Raw genomic sequence first — 23,926 nt, forward strand, 5'->3', positions numbered from 1 at the left:
GTTCCGCCCTCATCCCCGTGTTGCTTTCTGGGAGTTGTAGGCGCCGCCAGAAAAAAAAAAAAAAGTGGGCGCTGTTTGGGGCGGAGGGAGGGGCCAAGTAACAAAAAAGAGGGCCACACCTCCACCTGCCCTGCCATTCAGGCTTTCTGGTGGCGTTCCTTGCCGAGAAGATCTAAGAGAAAATGTGAAGGAACTTCTGAAAGTGCTGAGGCTATGTCTATTCCAGTATCATCGTTTTTAAAAAGGGGTGGGATGACTACTGACTCTCCAGCTCCCCCGGTTCCCCATGGCACATCAAACAGCTAAGCCCTTAAGCCTCTGAATTGCATTTGTTTGTGTAGCTGTCTTTCCCATTTCATCAAGGGCAAAAGCAAGTGAAAGTGTTAAGTCTATCAGTCGTGTCCCACTCTTTGCGACCCCATGGATTGTAGCCCGCCAGGCTTCTCTGTCCACGGAATTCTTCAGGCAAGAATACTGGAGTGGGTGGCCATTTCCTTCTGCAGGGGATCTTCCCCAACCCAGGGATCAACCCGATTTCCTGCACTGCAAGCAGGTTCTTTACCGTCTGAGCCACCAGGGAAGCCCCCCATTAAGGGCAAGAAAGGTGTCAATCTCTGCTATCCCTAAGTCCACTACAAAGCCTGACATATGGTAGGAAGGCAGAAAAAAAGTTTGATGAATCAATAATTTTAACTAATCTCCCAAAGAATGGGAGACAATCTAGTCAACCATTTTCACTTTTTAATCAGGAATCACATTTTAGGGACTTCCCTGGCAGTCTAGTGGCTAAGACTCTGCGCTCCCAGTGCAGGGGGCCCCAGGTTCAATCCCTGGTCAGGGAACTAGATCCCACATGCCACAACTAAGACCCAGTGCAGCCAAAAAAAAAAAAAAAAATTACAGTTTTAAATGTCTTAGGGGATTTCCCTAGTGGTACAGTGATTAAGACTGCACTTTCAGTGGAGGGGCTGTGGGCTCAATTCCTGGTGGGGTAACTAAGATCCCACATCTATCATGGTATGGCCAAAAAGTAAAAATAAAATTATTTTAATTAAAAATGCCTTGGCTGGAAATTCCCTGACAGTTCAGTGGTTAGGACGCTGCACTTCCACTGCAGAGGGCACCAGTTTGTTCCTTGGTCAGGGAACTAAGATCCTGCATGCCTTGGCCTGGCTATAAATGAATAAATGCCTTGGCTTACCTACACACACACTCCAAAGAAAAACTGAAAATTCCAGGTGTCTATTTTGGAGGAAGTGGGGGAAAGAGCAGGGGACCCAGACATGACTACAGAGATGGTAGATGGAGATGGCAAGTGTGTTGTAGACATTACATAGATATTGATAAAGTTTTAATGGATATGTTCAAAAGTTATTGGTGACCATTAAAAGTATAGGAGTAAAATCTCTGTATCACTAAGGGAAAAAAAAATCTGTTACTATAATCATAGACAAGGAAAGGAAGAAAAATAAAGCATAGAAAAATCATTAGTGAAAAGTTCAAATATAAACAAAATATGAATGTAGGACATACCAAACTGACAAAAGGTAAAAAATACAAGGAAAGGAAAAAACAACATATCAGGCAATAGTAATAAAAGAAAGCATGTGTAGCTATATAAATATTGTACAAATAGAAACCAGGGTCTCCTGAACTGCAGGAGGATTCTTTACCAGCTGAGCTACCTGAAAGCCCAGCTATATACATTTTATACAAATAGAAAACAACACAAATCGGTGAAGTCAGATCCAAAGTATTTCATAAAATATAAGATTCAACAACAAAAAATTTTCTGAGTTAATCAGAATAATGCAACTCTAAAGACAATTTGAACATCAGGAATTATTATAAATTAGTATTCTTCTAAAATGTATAAGTAGATAAAACATTCAGCCCAAACTAAAGGAAGTGAATAGGAAGTGAATTAATATTGTCATCACTGTTTTGGGATTCATGATGTCTATACAGGGAGGTTGTCTGTCACCATCTCAGCTTTAGTCAGATACTTAACAGATTGTGACCAGTTTTTAATTACACTTTGAAAAGTCCTTGTAGATATTGCAAATAGGTCCTATATGATGGATTTGATTCAACCTGGAGAATGCAGAATTCATACTCTCTTCACACAGAAGATGTCCTGTTAGAACTACGTCAAAAGCTTTTCAATGAAGAGATATGTGAGTTGCAAGAATGATCATGAGATCATGAGAGGTGAAATCTGATAGGGTCAGAGTTCAGTAAAACAAGAGCTCTAATATGAAAAAAAGCAAAAACAATTCATTTACCTGTGGGTCAGACCCTATTCTAGGCACTTGGAAGGGGACGAAATAAAGTCTGCCTTTGTGGAACTTGCTTTCTATGGGGGAAGGCAGATAATAAACCAATAAGTCAATGTTGAATAATGATGAAACTAGGGTGGATGTGTGGGTGTGTGTTTATATATAAACAGGATATTAGGGAAGACTTACAATTGAAGAGACCTGAAGGATACCTGGGGAAAAGAGAAAGTGCAAATACTCCAAGGCAAGAGTGTATTTAAGAACATGATGGCCAGCAGAGACTAGAGTAGAGGGAGAGAAGAAATGAGACCAGAAAGGCAAAGGGAGAAGAAAGGTCGGATTACGTACAGCAGTAAAGATTATTTTAAGGACTCTGAGATAGGAGCTGTTGGAAAGTTTCAGCAGAGGGTCTGTGTTTTAACAGATCTCTCTGGCTTCTGCATTGAGAACAGACTGTAGGGGAAAAATAAGATACAGACCAGTTAGGAGACCATTTCAATGGTCAGGTATGATAGTGGCTTACTCTAGAGTGTTAACAAGATGTGAAAATAGTGACATATGGATGAATTTTGCATATGTCATAAGATATAAAACTTAGGGATTTCCCTGGCAGTCCAGTGGTTAAGACTCCATGCTCCCAATGCAAAGGTTATGGGTTTGATCCCTGGGTCAGGAAACTAAGACATCACATGCCGCTTGGCCCACCCCAACCCACCCCCCAAATTCTAAGATACAAAACTTAGAAAATTTGCCAATGGATTTGATGGAGGATGTAAGGAAAGGGGGTGTTAAGGGGTTATTAGAGTTGGTTCTAAGCAACTAGAAGAATGGAGTCACTATTTCTGAAGATGGGCTAGGAGGGGCAGGAACCAGCAATTCAGTTTTGGACGTATATTGGGTTTAAGATGTTTATTAGACCCCTAAATGGAGATGTCAAGTAAGTGGGTAGATATGAGTTGCAGTTCAGAAAAAAAATCTGGGCTAGAGACAGAAATTTGGGAGTTTTTAGGTGATCATGAGGTGACAGGGGAGTTGGACAAATGATACAGGGCCTTTAGGACTTTGAGAGTGAATGTAGACTAAAAGAAGGGGTCCTGTGGTTGAGCCCTGGACTTACTCATACATTTTGAAGCTAGAGAGAAAAGGTGGAACCAGAAAAGAGGATGGAGATGGAGCAGTGCAGCAGCACCTTCGTAAGGACAAGCAGGAGAAGGCACGTGGTATCCCAGAAGCTAAATGAAGAAAGTATTTATTTCTAGGAGTGAGGAATAAATGCAAATGCTGCTGACCTGTCAAGTAAGATGAGGACTGATATATTTAGCAACATGAAGGTCATCAGTGACCTTAGAGTTCAAGAGAGATTGGGGTCAAAAAGCTATTTGTAAAAATTCATTTCTAAGACCAGTTTTCTAACTTTGATCACTGGATATTATTAAGGAGTTATTGATTTTAAAAGGCATGATTGTTTTAAAAGGCATGATGTAAAGGTACAATATTGTTGTACCTTTAGCTCTTGACCTATTATGTTGAGGTGTTTATGCATGAAATGATACGATGTTTGAGTTTTTTTTATTGGGGTGTAGTTGCTTTTGTCTGGGATTTTAAAAACAATATTTATTTATTTGGCTGTGCCAGGTCTTAGTTGCAGCATGTGGGAGCTAGTTCCCCAACCAGGAACTGAACCCAGGCCCCCTCCACCGAGCAGTCTTAGCAACTGGACCACCACATAAGTCCAGGTGAGTCCCTGTGTGGAATTCAATGTAATCCTTTGGAAGTGCAGAGAGAAGGGAAGGGTGGGGTAGAAGGTATAGATGAAACAGATTGGCCCTATTTACAAACAAGTATTGAAGCTGGGTGATGCATACATGTCAATTTACTGTATTTTTAGCTTGAAATTTTCCATAATAAAGTTAAAAAAAATTTTGAGAGAGGAAAAATTGGAAACAGCTGATGTTTAATGAACTTTAAAAAAAAATTATTTGGCTGCACCAGGTCTTATTTGCAGCAAGAGGGATCTAGTTCTCTGACCAGGAATCAAATCTGGTCCCCCGAGTCTTAGCCACCGGACCACCAGGGAAGTCCCTCTGATGAACTTTTAAGAAATAATTTTACAAAAGATACTGATTTGTTTTTTGTGTCTTTGAAAAGCTAAAGAATGAACAGTTTAATCTGAAATCTACTTTAATTAGCAACTCTGTTTAAAGAATGAATTTAAAAAAAAATAATGAATGAGACTCCAACTGTGGTAAATAACTTTTTTGACTAGCTGAGATTGACATGTTTAAGAGTAAAACGTTAGACTAGGATTTCCAGGTTATATATCCTATAGTTTGATTTTCTTCATTTTTGGAATAGGCCCTACTTGCAAGTGAATATAGATGGCAGGGTATAGCTGTGAAGTAGCAGCTGCTGCTCACCACTAGAGGGACCCCCTGACCACCAGAGGGTACTAGTACACCCAGCAGGGGCCTGAGTATGTTGAAGAGTGACAAGCCAAGAGCTGCAGCAGGATCATTTTCCCCCTAAAATATGTTCAGATTCAATTCCTATTTGGGAAGAAGTCTTCTTAATCCAGTTTAAAGGAGGACTGAGCCTCTGGCTTAAATTAAAATTCAAAACTTTGAGAATCCTCAATTCCTCCTTCATTCCAGTTACTTGTTCTATAATAAAATTTATTACCATCTCAATTCTCTTCCTTCCTCTCCAGTTGGGTATTGCCATCATCCTAAATGCACCTAAATTATCCGTCTAACTTGTCAACTTTTTCTATCTGCTGTGATAGAACTGTCATCAGATTGACTTTGGAATTCTTTTACATCCCACTTATGGACAAAAACATTCTACACTTCCCCCACTGACTGCAGCTTAAAATAAAAATCCCTCAGCTTAGCAGCCAGGGTTTCCAGTGCTGCCTCCACCCATACTCATTCCAATATTCTCCCTCAGGTCTCCCTCCACCATTGCTTTCACCATGGTCTCTTCCCCGCTCTCTACAACAGACCATTCTGTTCAGAGTGGAGACAGTGCTGCTGCCCTCAACTGTCCCAGCACTCATGCCCATTCTCATACTTCTAGGCCCTTGTGCTCAAGTGAAACTTTCCCCAACACTGCAGGCCCACAGTAACCTCTATAATTTTCTTTCTTTAAAAAAAAAAATTCATTTTTGATTGCACTGGGTTTTCCCTGCTGCACATGGGCTTTCTCTAGTTCCAGTGAGCGTGCTCTACAGCACAGGCTTAGTTGCCCCTTGGCATGTGGAATCTTCATGGAGCAGGGATCGAACTCATGTCTCTTGCTTTGGCAAGGGGATTCTTAACCACTGGACCACCAGGGAAGTCCACTTCTAATTTTCTTCTATATTTTATGCTCTGTACCACTCTTTCAGAAATCACATCTCATGTGTTCTTTTTGTGTGCATGTATGTTGTACTCTTCTGGACTCTGTAAACCCTTTAAGTAAGATCAATTACTTCTTTTAACCTTCAACTGCCCAGTGCATTGACTGTTCTTACTCATTAGCTGCTGCATAAATATTTGTAGAATGATCTTAACAAAGTAGGGAATAGTGGTGTTGAGGGGAACATCCTAAGCTCAACCTCACAGAAAAACACATGGCTGAGGAAAGCAGTCTCTATGCTTTCCTAAGAAAACTTGGGGCCAAGTTGAGGGAAGGAAAGGGAGAGAATCCTCGGGCCAACAAATCTTAAGCTTGCTTTTCCCACTGTCCCTCTCCTTTCCTCCTAAAGCCAAGCAAAATTTTGAGCTTTGGATCCCCAAATCCCTAGGCAACAGACCTACATTAATTCCTCTTCCAGTCATTCACAGCTTTTCCTTGTCAAGTTTAAGTTGTTATGATGGAGGAGGTGGCCAGAAGGTAATGAATGAAATCATTTCTCTCAGCCTGAGTTAGTCCAAAGCTGGAGTGAGAAAAACTGGAAAGGATGCATTCATTCCGGGTAATATGAACAAAACAGCCTGGGGTAGAAGGGTGGAGCAGATGGTGTATGAAAAAGAATCAAGAGGAAGCAAGAAGTCTAAATAACTGACAAAAGTTTAATGCATTAAAACCAGATACTTATCGCTTTTATATTGTATTTGCCATTTCTGAACAATACAAAGTAGAGGCAAATAGTGACACTTCATAAAAATGTTGACTCCCCATTCCTGTCCTTAAGACCCAGCCTCCCTCAAGTATTCCCTCCCACCCATGACAGAACTCTGTCCTGAATAAAACACTTAAATACATCATAAATAGTAAATTATGAAAAAAAAAATAGCAAGAATTGTTTCTTTCCTTCTTGTAAAAAAGAACATGGCAGCAAAGACAGGCAGCCAGAAACTGGCTGGGGGTGTCTAATATAGACAGTTACTCAGGGTGAGGACTAAGCTACTATCAAGGCAGGGTGGGATGGAGAGGGGACAGTACAGGGATTCAACAATCTGCCAGACACACCAGGACCCCTTCTTCCCCTGAGAGAAGGAGGAGGATCAGATGGTGAACACAGGGAGAAGAGGGATTACACAGCCCCCATGTCCACGTTCTCTGCGTGAAGAGAGGTGGCAGGGTGTGGCGCACAGCAATGACTGCACTAAGGCAGGAATCTGCTGGCTCCCTATGCGTTTAAGAGAACATTCTCTAGCCTCACAGTTACCTGTTCAACAGACAGGTATCCCCGTCTCCATCTCAGCTCCACTAACAGCAGAACACTGTAGGAAAAGGTGGGAAGAGCAAGGAAGACATCTCCTTTGGAGAAGAAATCTAAAATTCATTTGATAAGTTCATATTTAGAAAAACAAGCAGAATACATTTCAAATTGCAAAACAGTAATAATGATTATGGCCTGGCAGTGAGTAGGGTTCCGCCCTGTGAGCCCCAAGACTGCACCACTGTTTAACGAGAGGGTGACGCCTGCCCCGTGTCCCACTCTCTCCATTCCTTCAGCCTTAAGAAAGTCACTGAGAGAGGAGTTAGAGAGGAGCTGCTCCCGGCAGAGCAGTCCCCACCTTCCGTTTCTCAAATACCAGGGCTCTTCTGAGGGAACCCTGTGAATAGGCATCTCTCCAATACTTCTGGAGTTTTGATCTGAAAACTGGTTTGAAATTGTGTGCTATTTTCCTTTTCCTTTTTTAAGGAAACAAAAGGAGAGGGCTGGGAGGTTAAACACCCCCCCAAAAAACCTTTACAAAGATTACAGGAGTCTTCTTCCAGAGAAAGAGTTAAGGTAGGGATAAGGTACCAGCCAGTCTGTCCTGAGGAAATTAAAGAGTCCAGCTCCTGATGAAAGGTAGATGAGGGGGAAAGAAAATCGCCAAGTCCAGCAACCCCACTTCCAACAGGAAGAAGGGGGATCTGAAATCATTCAGTTGTGGAAGCCAAGGCTGGTGAGTTGAAAACTGGTTTCACCCAACTTGAGAGTGGAGAGGATGCTGCCGTCCTCAACTGTCCCGGCACTAATGCCCATTCATAAGGAAGGGAAAGGAGAAAAGGTTCTTCTTCTTCGGGGGAAATGGAGAGCTCTCCTAGCTTCCACTGCACTCCTTTTTTGATGACCAAGAAAAAGAAAACTCAGCACTGCTGGGTCAAGGGCTGACATCTTGGGATCACAGAGGTGGTTGAGTCTCGCTCCAAGTCTTCTGAGGATTTTTGCTCACTGAAAAGGTAAAGTGTATAAAGTTAAGGATGTAGAGTATGAGATAAGGGGACAGGAAAGGAATTCAAGTTAATTTCAACCTAGATGGCAGACCTAAAAAGTTTCCTTCTAGTCCAGTCTCAGGTTCCAAGAACACAGTACCAAAAAAAAAAAAAAAAAATCCACACCCCCCACCAAACCAAACATTTTTAAAGTAAGATTTAAGGGAAGGGGGACACCCAGTCCCCCTAACCCTGACAACTACTTCCTTGCTCTACTCCATCAGTGGTGCTGTTTATACCCTTTCAAAGCAGCCACCTCCCCCACATCCCAGAAACTTACATGGACGAACTCTGACTCTGGAACTTCATGTTTTTCCAAGAGGGTTGAACTAACAGGAGTGGGGAAAAAAATGGAGGCAGAAAGAAAAATCAGTAAATAAATGAGAAAAAGAACTCTCAGGTCAAATCTCAGACTGCTTCTCCATATTTCACTGGGAATCAACTTAGAATTCAGAAAGAACGGACTAAGGAGTTACTAGATCTGGAGGCACATTCTTTTAATTAATAGTTTCTTGACTTCTGTAAAATACTTCCTTAACACCCTCCTCACTACTACTTTCAATCCCCAGGTGTGGTAGGCACCCACCAATCACTGCCACCTGACAGTCATGCCATCATGTCATTTTCTGCTCAAGTGTGGGCTGCACTTAGAGACTGTTCTAGCGAAGAGAATGCACCACAGGTGATGGAAGTCAAGTCTGAGATTAGGCTGTGGAGCATCCTCTTGGGCACATGCTCTCCAGTTTGTTTGCTCTGAGGAAGCTGTGGCCATGCTGTGAACTGCATCATGGAGAGGACCATGTGAAGAGGAACTGAGGAATACCGCCAGCCAATAGCCAACAAGGAACCCTTAGCCCAGGAGCCTGCAAGACACTGACTCTGGCCAACAACCACAGAAGCTTGGAAGCAGATCCTCCTCCCTGGGCAAGCCTTCAGATGAGACCACACTGCTGGCTAACAGCTTGACTGTAACCTCCTGAGACTCTGAGCCAAAGGCACCCAGCTAAGCCATACCCAGATTCTTAAGCCACATAAAATCTGAGGTAACAATATTTGTTGTTTTTAGCTGCTAAAATTTGGGGTAATTTATCTCACAATAGGTAATACAGATTTTTGTACCTGGAAATGAAATGCTGCTGTAATAAAAATCTAAAATGTAGAAGTGGCTTTGGTAGAGAAAAATGGGCTTTGAGGATAGTTTCAGTCAAAGTTTAAAAGTGTCCTGAAGAATTCTGGACTGTAAGGGGTTTGCCGCTAAGGGCTTAAAGGGAAGTGAGAAAAATCTTATTGGAAATCGAAGGAAAGGGGATCTTTGCAATGTAGTGGAACAAAGTGTAGTGACAATGTCATCTATACTTATGAGGAAAGTAGAATATGTGCCTAATGGACTGGGTGACCTAGCTAAGGAGATTTCTAAACCAAGTGCTGAGGGTGCCACCTGGTTTCCTCTTAATGCTTACAGTAAAATACGACAGGAGAAAAACACATGAAGGAAGGACTAGGAAACAGAAAGAAGCCAAGACTTGAAGGTTTTGAAAATTCTGAGCCTCTCTAGATAGCAAGTAATGCTAAAATTAACAAATGGGTAAAATCTAAGGCACTGCTAGGAAAATGTGGTCTATAGATGAAGCCATGGGTGTAACTATAAAACATCTGTTAAGAACTCAAAGTACTATTGAGTCATACGAAATGACATTCAAAAGATTAAGGGTATGTCTCTCAGATCCTCTCAACTTGAACAGGATCTCTAAGAAGCATAGAGCTTATCAAGAAGGTATTTGTGGGTATGGCTTTGGTATAACAGTAAATCCCAGTGAGATTCATAGGAAGCCCACAAAATCTGAGAGCATTAGAGCAACAGACACACTGTTCTGCTTGGACTAAAAAAGACAGAAATAATACACAATGAAGAAACCACTGGATCCTCAAAATTCTGGCAAGTAGGCTGAGAAAATGACTCAGGTGCAAGCACATTCTAGTTTTCATGAAGACTCCGAAGGCAAAACCAAGAGTCCAAAAGGTAAAGCCAAAAGTCATGAATTATTCTCATGCTTTGAGATGTGATAAAAGAAACACCCCCCCCCCCCAAAAAAAAAGAAGAAAACTCCAGCATTTGCTGGATTTTAGGCTCCTCTGTGCCTCCTGTTTTCCGTTTTTTGTGCAGGAATGTGTAAAGATTTTTTTACTTTCTTGGTTGTTTGTCTCATGGTGGTATGCTGGTGTATGGGGAGAAGACAGCCTGTCTCTTTTATTGGTTTCACAGGTCCAAAGTGATCCCTACTTCCTGATACATGCTTAAGTACATGCACTCTCACTTGCCTATGCTAAGTGAAGCCGGCTGCCATGTTCTGAGTTGTCCTCTGGAGAGGCTCATGTGGCCAAGAACTAAAGGAGGCTCCCAGAAAACAGCCAGCAAGGAACCAAGGCCCTCAGTCCAGCAACTCACCAGAAACTGAATCCTGTCAAAGAGCACATAAACGTGAAGTGAAGCCTCTCAGTTGGCCTTAAGATGAGCCTAGCCCTGGCCAACGTGTGACTATCATGTCATGAAAAACCTTGAGTCAAGAAGCCAGTTACACTGCACCTGGATTTCTGACTCACAGAAACCATGATATATGTATGCTGTTTTAAGTCACTAAGTTTTTGGGTAATACATTATGATATAATAGGTGATCAACACACCAAAAACAAAACTAACTCACAATCCATATAACAGATCCTTTTGAAAGGCTGACTGTTTACTGTCTTCAGTGCCTAGGAATCCTCCCAGCCTTAAATCCTAAGCTAAGAATTCTCACTTAAGTCATCAGGAAATGAAGCATTTATTAAGATATTCTGGTTAAGTATCGGCAAAGTTTGTACGTAAGGGTTTCCCACCACCCCTAAAAACACAGAGATGTTGATACACTTTTCCAAATCACTAAAGATGAGCTCTTAGGAAGATGAACGTGCAAAAGTATAGTGAAGAGCGAAAGACAATAAAATCTGGGGAACAAAAAAAACAAACCAACAAAATTATGGAAGTTCTCAAAAGACCTGAAGAGAGAGATGAGAAGATTACATGGAGAAAGAGACCAAGGAACCAACCTTGTAGTTAGCGCTTGCAAAGTCTCTCCAACTACAGGTGAGAAATAGGGGTCAGGAATAGTCGAGACCTCACTGATTTTCTCCAAAGGTGGAGTCTGAGGTAAAACATCAGGACGACCCAAGTGGACGCCTGGAAAAAAGAAAGAGGAAGAAAATCAATAAATCAAAAAGAAGAGAAAATGGGGTGGGGGGAATATAGGAAAAAATATGTAGCAACTTGGCTTTTCGTGAACAGGAATGGGGAACAGAGGTCCTAAGCAGAAAAAGATACGGGCTCAGAGGGAGGGAGGGAGCACCCGTCACACGGGGACTCCAACCCGGCGCTGACCTGGCTCCACTTCCGCCTTTGTTGTCACTTGTGCCTTGTGTTCCCCAGAGACTGATGGCTGGTAAGTTACGCAGGAGTTGCCGCTGGGGCCTGCTCGCCGAGAGAAAGATGAGCCAGACCGAAACTTTTTGGAAGGAGAGGGCTTCACTTCAAAAGGGAAAGAGAAAGCCTACTTAGCACCTACCTCAGAAACAGTCACCAAGACATAAATACAACTTGCTAGTGTCCCCAACAAAAACCCAAGGTTGTTCTTCTGCAAAGCAGGAAAAATGGTTAATGTCAACAAAGATGGGCTCTATGAACTGCTTATCAGACGAGGGGGAATCTCAGTTCACGTCACTTTAGAAAAGAAAGCGGAGAACCCAGAGGAAAGCGGATGCGTATTTCTCCCCTCCTACAACCCTGATGGCTTTGCTTCCACCAGATGACATGTCTCCTAATCCGTAATTCCTTTTTCTTTAATAGTAGCCTTCAGTTAAACCAGACACTCTATATCCTTGTAGAACTTGACACACATAGCACCATGATGATACTTTACACTTGTTTATATTCTTTTTGAAAAGATTATTCTATGTTTGTTAAGACTGTTTGGCATGCATAGGTCCTCTTTGCCTCACTGAGGGATCACTAATGGCTATGATGAGGAGATGGAGATAGGAAGGAGCTGGAATTTTTTTTTTTTTTTACGTCAGACAGGTAATGTGCCGATGTCGTAACAAGGTTTGGAAGGAGGCACATGTCACGCAGCAGCGTGAACACCCAATCATCATGCTCATGAACTACAAAAGGATCTAGGAGCTGGAATTTGCCAGTGGCAGTAGCATGGAAGGTTTGGAAAGAAGAACACTGGCACTTCCCAACTCCCTTCCCTAGGTTGAGACCCTAGCAAAAAGGTAAAACCCACAAATGAAATAAGAGGAAACTGAGGAAGCAAATCAGAAGTGAGAGAGACAGCAAGAGGAGAGCCTCTAGCTGACTAATACCTGCTAAGCAGACATGAGTATGTGCTTCTCCAACCTTCTGACCCTCACCTGAGAGCCCCGTGGCCTTGGGGATGCAGTGGTACCCCTGCCTCTCTCTGTCCACAGAAGTCTGGCTGTGCCCACCCCAGCCTGTGGCATGGGTCCTCCACCCACAATTAAGTATTTTCACAGTCCCACCAGTTTCTCAGAAATGCCCCTCACCTCCACGACACATGTAGGGATTGCCAGGGGGGAAAGCAGCAACTTGGTAATGACTGGGGCAGAGTGACTGACATAAGGATGGGCAGCAGCTCTCAAGGGATGTGGGTAAAGGAAGAGAAGTCTCTGGCTTTGGCAGTTTCCTGACAGAGGAGTCCTGCCCCCACCTCTTGAAGTAAGAGAGCCATTGGAGGGTCATCTGGCAGAAGCCACTTACAGGGGATCTTCTTAAAAACTGTAGTGCACATGAAACGCTGGAACCGTTCAGCGTAGAAGCTGGGGCGATGCACTGATACGGTGTCCTGCAGAGGAAACAAGATGGCTGGAGTTTAGAGAAGGGGAGGCCCAGCAAGAGAGTCTCTAGTCTAAGGGCCATTTTTCCCTAGGCTGAGACCCTAGCAAAAAGGTAAAACCCACAAATGAAATAAGATAAGACGAAACTGAGGGGGCAAATCAGAAGTGAGAGAGCCAGAAAGAGGAGCACCTCTAGCTGACTGCTACTCACCCCATCATGTACCAGAGCTTTCCAAGAATGCTCCAACTTCTTAACAAATCTGTCAAGAAAAATGTATACATCATGAATTCACATTAAATGAATGACCTTATAGATTGTATTTAACAGACTTGAGCAATCATAGTAGAAAAACTTGAAAAGACAGAAGCCAGGAAAGCACTCCCACTATTATGCTATAGTTTTTCAAAGAACAGACAGAGTACTGCTTATTCAGCATGGAGATCAAAGCTGTTTCTAAAGTAAGCCAACTATCCCCTCACTGGAAAAGGATACTTAATACATCCTGGCAAGTCAGGGACAAGAATATTTATTGTAAAAGGCGAACTGTAGGGACAGACGGGCAAGCCTGGAAGGAGGTCAAATATTGTCCAGTCCTCACTAGTGCCTGAAATCTTACAGGAGCAAAACTGGGGTCTAACATTTCCAGCTCTTCCCTCACTACCATCCACTGCTTTAGTCCCACAGGCTAATACTTTTCACAGAACAGTGATCCCTTTGTTTTTCTTCCATGGAAAAGAGGAATGTGTTTCCAACTGTATCCCAATGTGGAGTATGACTCATCTCACAGGTTTTCCACAAAGAGCCAGCAGGATGGCGTATTCCACCCTGCTGCTTCTGAGAACTGACTCAGCTTTCCACAAAGGTGTATGCTATGTTTGTGAGATGGTGGGTAAGGAAGTCAAGAGACAGGCATAACCAAGGAAATAAACCACCATTTGAAACCCAGTGAGGCAAGCAGCCAGACTGCAACTTACTGTTCTTGCTTCAGGAAGAATTTGGTGACAAACCCATCTAAAAGAGCAAGGTGAGTAAGTCTATATCCACCATGACCCTGGGATTGATATGTTTCTCACCTGTAAGACTGCAGAATGTCAATGATCCCAATATAAAGCAGCAGCCTTTCCCCTTTACTATTCCGGGCTGGGATGCCACCCATACTGGAGAAGACAAGAAGGAAAGAGTAACAGTATCTTCTGGTTAGTAGGCAGGAGCTTCTGCTAAATTCAAACCCAATCAAGACCTGTAACTGAGACCTAAGCACAACTGTCCCATCTTCCATAAACGGGAAGAGTGAGAGCCTTCACCCAACCCCAACCACTTTGGAGTATTTACTATATACAACTTCTTGCTCTCCAAATTTCACTTGCCTGCCTCTCCCACCCCAATTTCACCAAAAAGAATCTAAAAATCACCCCCTACTCAGCAATTTTAGGAATACTCTCCCAATTAACTCTAAACTTTCTTAGTACTCTCTTTTTTTGCCCTGCCATGTGTCTTGTGGGATTTTAGTTCCCTGATCAGAAATCAAACCCAGGCCCTCAACCCCTGGACCACCAGGAAATTCCTCCCTACTATTTTAATTTATGCCCACTAAGACACTCTTCTTGAGAATCATAATAAAGAATACTTTAAATGAAACCATCCAAAAGACATTTGATACTTCAGTAACTGCACTTCTCTGGTCCATGAATGTAACAAAGATGCCTTCCATAAAAAACTGAAAATCACTCAGTCCTGTCTGACTCTGCAACTCCACGAACTGCAGCTTGCCAGGCTTCTCTGTCCATGGAATTCTCAAGGCCAGAATACTGGAGTGGGTAGCCTTTCCCTTCTCCAGGGGATCTTCCCAATCCAGGGATCAAAACTAGATTTCCCGAACTGCAGGCAGATTCTTTACCAACTGAGCCCCTAGGGAAGCCCCAAAATACTGGAGTGGGTAGCCTACCCCTTCTCCATGGGATCGCCCCAACCCAGGAATCAAACCAGGGTCTTCTGCATTGCAGGTAGATTCTTTACCAGCTGAGCTAGTTCTTAGAGAATCATGATAAAGAATACTTTAAAATGAAACCACCTGAAAGACATTCAATACTTCAGTAACTACTTCTTTGATCCATGAATGTAACAAAGACGCCGTCCATAAAAAAAAGCCTGTAATAAACTGTTTTTGATGAAGTTCTTACAATCTGCAGGTATGTATCTAAGACTCTAAGCCACATTTTTTAAGTCTCTTAATTTTGAACGGCACTCCTTCAAGGTTTACAAAGCCCAAATTTAAGAATCTTCCTTTCCTTTTACATTCTTAGGAACGCTCACTCTATAGTTCTCAAAGTATTAATGTTGACTTCACTGCTGAATAAAGGTTACTCCTCTCAGAAGCTGTGTACCCCTCTCTAGAAAAAAATGCTCTGAGCCTACACACTCCTTCCTGGTGCCCAAGTCCACTCACTGGTCATCGGTCTCCATGGTGCCACCTCGCCGAGCCTCGCCCTGGATAGATTCCATGGCTGTGGAATAGAGAGCCTTTTGGGGGGCTGGTCTGCGAGTATCAGCTGAATATTGTGCTTCACTGCCTAAAGGCTCTCGTTGTGCATGATCTATGTTATGGATTGACACCAGGAGGCTATAGTCCATTATCTTGAAGCTCTGCAGCACCTAATGGAAGGAAAAAATATGATCTGAGTCTTGGGAGGTATGAGAATCTTTTCTCAGGATCTTATAGCTTTCCTGGTCTAACTACTCCAGAGTTAACCACAGGATTATCCTTTGCTCCTACCACTCCTTGGAGAACAGTACACTGACCCTCTCTGCTCTCCCATCCCTGATACTCCTTCAGTTTTCCTTCACCAGAGTAAATACAAATTAGACCACAGCCTAGCCCACAAGACCTTGTTTGTTTGTTCTTTCCTTGTGTCTCTTCATGAAAAGAACATTATTAACTCAATGAAAGAAGAAATATGTATCTGAGCTCAAAAAAAATCCACAGGAGGGTCAATAAAAGCATACTTTTGTGACAGTGCAGATCTGTGGCAGGACCTTATATGGCCAGCTTCACGGTTCAATATTTGCTGAAGCCTCACCATCTGTAGGCTCTGTGCCTGCTTGTGTGGATATAGACACTTAAGAGACCGTCTGTCCTCATGGATATCGTAATTTAGTAAGGGAAACAAACATAAAAATAAATACAATACAGTCTAGTATGTGTAATAATAGAAGTGCATACATAGTTGAGGAATACTACAGAGGTGGTCAAGAGGTATATAAATAGGTTTATGAGGGATAGATTAGAAAGAAAATAAATGCATGCAAACAAAAGAAAGAAAGAATAATGCAATAATGCCAAGGCCTGGAGGCATGAAATAGCAGGCCACGAGCAGATGGGTAAAATCTGGTGGTGCTGTTTAGTCACTAAGTCATGTCCGACGCTTTGTGACTCCATGGGACTGCAGCATGCCAGGCTTCCCTGTCCTTAATTATCTCCTGGAATTTGCTCAAATTCACATCCAGAGTCTGGTGAGGCAAACTGTAGGTGTTTGGCATATGAGAGAGGTTGGTAGGGGCAGGACAATGCTAGGCCTGATGATTAAAAAGTGTGGACTGTCTCTCCAGTTCTCAACCTGGTATACTTCCACCAGTTCCAATAGCTCACTTTGGTGGTACAGCTCACCCAGGCTGTTTTGATAGGTGGGTAAAGGATAAAGAGAATATAGGACTGATTCTTATGTGTAATTTATAAAACCTCTCTGCTCCATTAAGTATCCAGTTCTCACAACCAAAAGAGCCAAACTGAAATGGGCATTATCCTGGAAGAAGAGGCAAAGTAAGCAAAGGAAAGCAAGGATGATACCACTATGGACTGAGTAGATGACAATCCTACAAAAGCAGCTTGCAAAAAAAAAAAAAAAAAGATGTGGAAAAACAAGGGAAAGATATCACAAAACCCAAAAGATGTTAAGAAAGTGGAAACAATCAACTGTCAAACACTGGAGAAAACTCAAGGAAGGACTAAGAAGTACTCTCTACTTGGCATACAGGTGGTCATTGGAGAGAGCAATTCAACTGGAAATGGTGCGAGCAAAAGCCAGGACATAGAGGGTTAAGGCAGGAAGAGAAGAAAAAGGCAAAGGAGAAAGGAAGGCATCATGACATGAAGACATTGAAAAACATTCTTCTACACTTTAAGCTGATGATGGGGGCAGGACGAAGGGATGCTACAGAATAGAGGTAGCTTGTTGAGAAACAAGGCTGGGGGGATGGGAGTTATAAAATTGTTTGGAGAGAGTACCAATCACTTGGAATCTCTGAGAGAAACAGGAAATGCATTAATGAGCAATACTGATGGCCCAAGTGGAGCTGGACATCAGAAATCTATAGAGGAACTTCCCTGATGGTCCAGTGGCTACCACTCCATGCCCCCAATGCAGGGGGCTTGGGTCTGATCCCTGGTCAGGGAAGGAGATCCACATGCCACAATTAAAGATCTTGCATGCAACAAAGACTGACGATCTAGCATGCTGTAACTAAGACCTGGTACAGCCAAATACATAATTCTTTTAATAGTATTAAAAAATCTGTAGAGATGCCAGTATACACAGCTGTGTGATTTTTTCCCAGCAGCACTCAGCCTCCAAGGTATGAATTTGAATTGGCAGGCAGGATCAAAATCTGAACAGTGATGGTGTAGATATGGAAACAAGGAGAATGTATGATTATGAGGCCCAGGACAGGTAGAGGGAAAAAAAGACAGGGAGGGGAGTTAGACCAACAGGGAGAAAGTAAAAATGTAAAGACATAAATGATCTAATGTAAAAGATACTGTAAATGAAGTTTGACACATACTTAAAAATAGAGTCCCATCTCTTACAGATTAAACGCCTTAGAACCACCAAGCTGTTTTAGTCACTGAGATTTCTGGTGCCTGAGAGAGAAGGAAATACGACAAACTTACCAAACAGTCACGCTGCAGGGTCTTGCATAGAGCACTGTACATGTCAGCATCCAGAAAGAGCCCATCAGGGATGTCTTGTAAGAAGTCCAGATCTTTAAGGGTGGGGAGAGGTTTCTCTCGCTCTTTTTGGGAAGCTCGCCTTTTGTATGTTGAGCCCTTGAGGTCATACTTGATATGCATCTTGACTGACCGTGGTAAGAGATTGTTCATTACGACAATTCGAATATTCTTACCACCTGCCTGCACACAGTACAGTCCATAGAACTTAGGCAGCAAAGTCCGAGGGTTCTGGTTGAGGTTCTGAGGGCAAGAAAGTTAAAAAGCAGCAAAAGAGCAAGTCAGCTGATTTTCAGTGAAGCTCAAGGGCAAAACCTGCCACCCACCTTCCTCTGTCTGCTCATGGGATTTCAGATACAATCTGCCTGCCCAGAAGCCCACATTGTAATTGTTTTAAAACTTCCCAATGTATCCATCTCAATAATGGTATCACCACCAAGCCAAGTAGCAGATCCTCCCATATACTAAGCAGTCAGGATACTACACATATGATGAATATATTCCTTTAGAGAGGTTTAAGGGAAGACAGCACTGAAAAAGTCTTAACCCTTAGCCTTCTTTACAGTATATTTTTGTTGAGTATGATGGGAGGCAAAGGAGAGTTCCCTAACTTCTCCAGAACTTCCAAGAGGTATCAACAAGAATGAATATAGTACTATCAAGAGAAGTAACCAACCTCATTCCCTGATTTAGGAGCTGGACTAAAAATGGAAAGCAAAATCATCATTGAATAAAAACAAAAATAAAACAAATGGGATCTAATTAAACTTAGAAGCTTTTGCACAGCAAAGGAAAACATCAACAAAATAAAAGGAAATCCCCAGAATGGGAGAAAATATTTGCAAATGAAGCAACCAACAAACAATTAATCTCCAAAATATACAAACAGCTCAAGCAGGTCAATAACAACAACAACAAACAACCCAATCAAAAAATGGGTGGAAGATCTAAACAGACATTTCTCCAAAGACATACAGATGGCCAAGAGGCACATGAAAAGATGCTCAACATCACTAATTATTAGAGAAATGCAAATCAGAAAAACTACAGTAACATATCACCTCACATAGTTCAAAATGGCCATTATCAAAAAATCTACAAACAATGACAGAGAGAGTGTGGAGAAAAAGGAACCTTCCTACATTGTTGGTGGGACTGCAAACTGGTATAGCTACTAATAGAGTATAGTATGGAGGTCCCTTAAAAAACTAGAGTTACCATGTGATCCAGCCATATCAATCCTGGGCATATATCCAGAGAAAATCATAATTTGAAAGGATAAACATACCCCAATGTTCATTGCAGAACTACTTACAATAGCCATGACATGGAAGCAACTTATATGTCCACTGACAGAGGAATGGATAAAGATGTGGTACATATGTACAATGGACTTTTCTGTGTGTGCGCTCAGTGGTGTCCAACTCTTTGCAACCCCATGGACTATAGCCTGCTAGGCTCCTCTGTCCACAGAATTTTCCAGGCAAGAATACTACAGTGGGATGCCATTTCCTACTCCAGGGGGTCTTCCCAACCCAGGGAACAAACCCACATCTCCTGCATCTCCTGCATTGGTAGGAGGATTCTTTTACCACCTGCGCCACCTGGGAAGCCCCATAACGAACAATTATTCAGCCATTTTAAAAAAAGTATGAAACAATGCCATTTGCAGTGACATGGATGGACCTAGAGACTGTCATACTGAGTGAAGTCAGTCAGAGAAAGACAAATATATAACACTTTTAAGTGGAATATAAAGAAATGGTAAAAATGAACATATTTCAAAACAGAAGTTGAGTCATCGACGTAGAAAACAAAACGTGTGGTTACCAGAGGGAAAGGGAAGGACATACACTGGGAGATTGAAATTGACATATACACACTACTATAAATAGAACAGGGAGAAGGCGATGGCACCCCACTCCAGTACTCTTGCCTGGGAAATCCCATGGACAGAGGAGCCTGGTCGGCTACAGTCCATGGAGTGGCCAAGAGTGGAACACGACTGAGCGACTTCACTTTCACTTTTCACCTTCATGCACTGGAGAAGGAAATGGCAACCCACTCCAGTATTCTTGCCTACAGAATCCCAGGGATGGTGGAGCCTGGTGGGCTGCCATCTATGGGGTCGCAGAGAGGCGGACACGACTGACATGACTCAGCAGTAGCATAAACAGAATAGATAATTAATAAGAATATACTGAATAGAACAGGGAACTCTGTTCAATACTCTGTAATGACCCAGACATGGGAATAGAATCTAAAGAAAAAGTAGATATTATGTGTATGTATAACTGACACACTTTGCTGTCCATCAGAAACTAACACAGCATTGTATATCAACTATACTCTAAATAAACAAACAAACATCACTGAATTTTGTTTTCGGGTAGGAAGACCTAAGCTAGGTAACACTTAAAATAGGACAGATAAACAAAACTCCCTTTAGCCATAGAGAGGCAAAGGAGATGGGACCAAAAGCACCAAGATGAACTATATCCCTAAGACAGAAGCGCTGACATTGCTTTCCCCCTGACGTCAACCTCCCCAGCCTTGTCCAGGAGTGGAGTGGGCAGCTCAAGCAGTCGGTGCTCTCTGTCCTCTCACCATGTAGTATCCTGGAAGCAGCTTCTGTAGAAACTCCGCCTCTTTGTGCTGGACTGTTTTTATGATGAATTCATCATCACTGGACACGTAGAAGAGGGAACCACTAGCCCCAGAGTTGCAGAGTTCAATCAGCGGTTCATTGCAGAGGGAGTACTAGGGCCCAAAGAAGAGAGAGCAAGAGGTTCAGAGAAACCAGGGCCTCCCCAATCAGAAATCAACTACAGATGCAATTCTACTCTAAAATAAAAAATAAGATCAAGAATGTGAAGAGGTCTTCCTTTGGAAGTACTCCTCTGATACTGGCATCCCAGAGTCCTGAGGTCCAGAAGCTTACCAAGTAATCATCAGGCCGGATACCAAATAACTCCCGAAAGTATCGGAAGGCAACAGGTGCGTAGGTCTTGAACCGAAAGTCATTGTAGTGATGAGCAGGGGTCAGGTTGCTCCCTTCACTGTGGGGTTAAATAGAAGAAGCCATAACTTACCAGTCCCTATAATTTAGGGAGTCCCTTCGGTTCTCTCAGGAGGCATGTCACCCACAGGCAAGTCAATACATGCCTCCTGAGAGAACCAAAGGGACTGGATCAGTCAGTTACATAATGGGACAAAGGTGCAACATAGGGATTAAGACAAGGGGCAGGGAATCATATTACCTCCTACCCAATGCCCTGAATTGCTTTTCAGGGCTCAGTCCACAGGCCAGAGGCTCACACAAGCATCCAAAGTATACCATCTGCTGTCCAAATTCTCCAGTCCCACATCACACTGATTAAAATCAGGCTAAGGATTGGATGCATGCCTAAATTAGGGATGAATCTCTACAATGTCCTAATGTTGATATAAAAAAGCCACATTTCCCAGGACATTCTTCTGAACATTAATTAACCACTGTACCTTGGGAAGAAAATACTCTCCACCACGTAGAAGTCTTGCATGAGGACATCCCGCTCTGGTTTGGTACTCAGGCTTCCCACAGTGTGAGTAATGCCTAACTGGATGGCACCTTTTAAGGCTGATGAGGTTGTCTGAAACAAGAGGAAAGTTTCTAGTATTAAATCTGATTATAGCAGTAAAAACTCAGGAGAGAAGAACCAGAAGAAATAATGGAAAGCAAATGCCCTTCTGGGCAATCCAATTTCGCCACCCTCATGGCTCCACATCGCAGTGAAGCCTGCAAAGACTGGAGAGGCATGAAGACACAGAGTAGCAAAGGTGTGACTGTGGGAGGCAGCCTTCACTAGGCAAAGCGTTCTCTTCAACCCACATCTACCTCTGCAAGATACACTGAAATGAGAAAATAATCTTAGGTCTCACTCCAAAGGTTCCTGCCCCCGGGGGATACAAAGTCCTCCAAACATTTTATTCATCAGATACAGAATGTAACTAAAATTAAATGATATTCTGACTGACTGAAGCTCAGTCCTCTAAGGCCAGGCCTGAGTGATGTCCCAAGGCCAAGAGTGGCAAAAAAAAGCTACTAACAGATAAAGAAAGCCTGAAAAATTAAAATTATTTCTGAGAGAAGTATTTAGCTTTAAAATTATCATGTATGTGTGCTTAGTCGCTCATTTGTGTCCAACTCTTTGTGACCCCATGGACTGTAGCACTCCGGGCTCCTCGGTCCACGGGGATTCTCCAGGCAAGAATACTGGAGTGCGTTGCCATGCCCTCCTCCAGGGGATCTTCCCAACTCAGGGATTGAACCCAGGCCTCCTACATTGCAGGTGGATTCTTTACCATCTGAACCACCAGGGAAGCCCATTATCATACTATGGTCAAAATACAAGAGCCCCATTCTTGCAATCCAGGATTCCAATGTCATGAGAAAATGTCATATTAACTAGATCTGTGCTATCTAATACAGTAGTTAGTAGCCACACTCTGCTATTTAATTCTAAGTTAATTAAATTTAATTTAAAAATCACTTCTTCAGTTTTGCTAGACACATTCAGGTATGATTAGTGGCTACCACACTGGATGACACAGTATAGCACATTTCAATCACTGTAGAAAGTTCTATTGGACAGTTTTGTTCTAAGCAATTTCCCTATCCCCAACCCTTACCAAGTATTACTTGTCTTTCTACTTAGTCCTCATGGGGCATTAAAATTATAATTAATTTTTTAAGTGCTTGCCTCTCTTAGACTAGAAACTCAGCTTTTTGTCTGAGTGTTCAGCACATAAAATGAGCTCAATAAATGTCTGTTGAATTGACATGAGCCTCAGAGCCCATTCCTGGGAAAAGTCAGGTCCCTGACAGAGAATGAGTGAGTCTACCTCTGTCACTCTGGACAACGCGGTAAGACAGAAAACAGACACAAGAAAATTGACATGGGCCAGACAAGGTACAGGTGCCATATAGGGGTTTAACACTCTACCCCCAGGAAACCTAAGCATCTCCAATTAGTCCAGAACTGAAGAACTGGATCACTCCAGGATGCTCCTCTTCTGTTTTCCCTTCACCAGTTCAATTTTCTCTTCTTGGTTATTACTACTATCTTTTCAATCCATTTGATATCTCTAGCTCAAAATCAGGTGCTCTAGGCTCTATTCACCAACTGAAACTATAATCTTAAAAAAATAAAACCTAGGAGCTTCCCTGGCGGCTCAGTGATGAATAATCTGCCTACCAATGAAGGGGACGCACGTTTGATTCCTGGTCCAGGAGGATCCCACATGCCGTGGAATGGCTGAGCCTGGGCGCCAAACTATTGAGCCTCTGCTCTGGAGCCTGGGAACCACAACTCCTGAGCTTATGCGGCACAGTTACTGAAGCCCGTGAGCTCTAGAACCCGTGCTCTGTAACAAGAGAAGCCACCCCAATGAGAAGTCCGCACAGCACAACTATGAGAGTAGCCCCTGCTCACCACGACGAGAAAAGTCCACAGCAAAACAAAGACTCAGCACAGCCAAAAACAAGTAAATATTTAAAAAACAAAAAAGACTGGAGAAGGAAATGGCAACCCACTCCAATATTCTTGCCTGGAAAAGCCCACGGACAGAGGAGCCTGGCGGGCTGCAGTCCATGGGGTTACATGACTGAGCACGTGTGCACGAGGGTGGAGGGTAGCAATAAACTGGTAGAACTAAAAAAAAAAAGAACAAAAAAAAAACCCCCAAAAAGACACACAAAGAAAGAAACACATTTGACCTGCTGTCTGTATCACCAGGCTGAATTGGATCGAGCCTTCATTTTGTGTACATCCAGCACCACAGCAAAGACAGACAAACTTCAAAAGACATGGTTCCCCAAAGCTAGGTAAAGATGGCCTTGAGGGCTTCTTGCAATTTGTTTGTTTAGTTACTAAGCTGTGTCCGACTCTTTGTGACCCCATGGACTGTAGCCCACCCAGTTCCTCTATCCAAGGGATTTGCCAGGCAAGAATGCTGAAGTGGGTTGCCATTACATGTTTATATCTTAACATGGAAACTCAATTGCTTCAGCTCAGTGAAAAT

The 23,926-nt window shown here is 42.7% G+C and overlaps 1 protein-coding gene and 1 non-coding gene across 4 annotated transcripts in view; both read right to left on the reverse strand.

Annotated features, from left to right (window-relative positions):
• Window positions 1-6,311: 6,311 nt before the first annotated feature.
• Window positions 6,312-23,926, reverse strand: part of PIP5K1A (phosphatidylinositol-4-phosphate 5-kinase type 1 alpha) — a 40,772-nt gene continuing 23,157 nt past the window's right edge. For 2 of the 3 annotated variants that reach the window (XM_043875721.1, XM_043875722.1), the window contains 12 exons: window positions 21,365-21,495; window positions 20,805-20,922; window positions 20,471-20,623; window positions 17,807-18,106; window positions 15,308-15,513; window positions 13,935-14,018; window positions 13,072-13,120; window positions 12,784-12,868; window positions 11,386-11,532; window positions 11,058-11,187; window positions 8,251-8,299; window positions 6,312-7,929 (listed from right to left, as the gene is read on the reverse strand). In XM_043875721.1, the coding sequence (XP_043731656.1) occupies window positions 7,927-7,929; window positions 8,251-8,299; window positions 11,058-11,187; window positions 11,386-11,532; window positions 12,784-12,868; window positions 13,072-13,120; window positions 13,935-14,018; window positions 15,308-15,513; window positions 17,807-18,106; window positions 20,471-20,623; window positions 20,805-20,922; window positions 21,365-21,495 (1,455 nt within the window). In that variant the 3' untranslated portion in view covers window positions 6,312-7,926. The remainder of the gene's footprint in view (window positions 7,930-8,250; window positions 8,300-11,057; window positions 11,188-11,385; window positions 11,533-12,783; window positions 12,869-13,071; window positions 13,121-13,934; window positions 14,019-15,307; window positions 15,514-17,806; window positions 18,107-20,470; window positions 20,624-20,804; window positions 20,923-21,364; window positions 21,496-23,926) is intronic. The other variant, XM_043875724.1, reaches the window with a different exon arrangement.
• LOC122678611 lies at window positions 12,072-12,176 on the reverse strand. The gene has a single exon (XR_006336260.1). It is a non-coding gene; the product is annotated as a small nucleolar RNA U13 (small nucleolar RNA).

The sequence above is a fragment of the Cervus elaphus genome, chromosome 20, assembly GCF_910594005.1.
Source record: "Cervus elaphus chromosome 20, mCerEla1.1, whole genome shotgun sequence".
Taxonomy (NCBI): domain Eukaryota; kingdom Metazoa; phylum Chordata; class Mammalia; order Artiodactyla; family Cervidae; genus Cervus; species Cervus elaphus.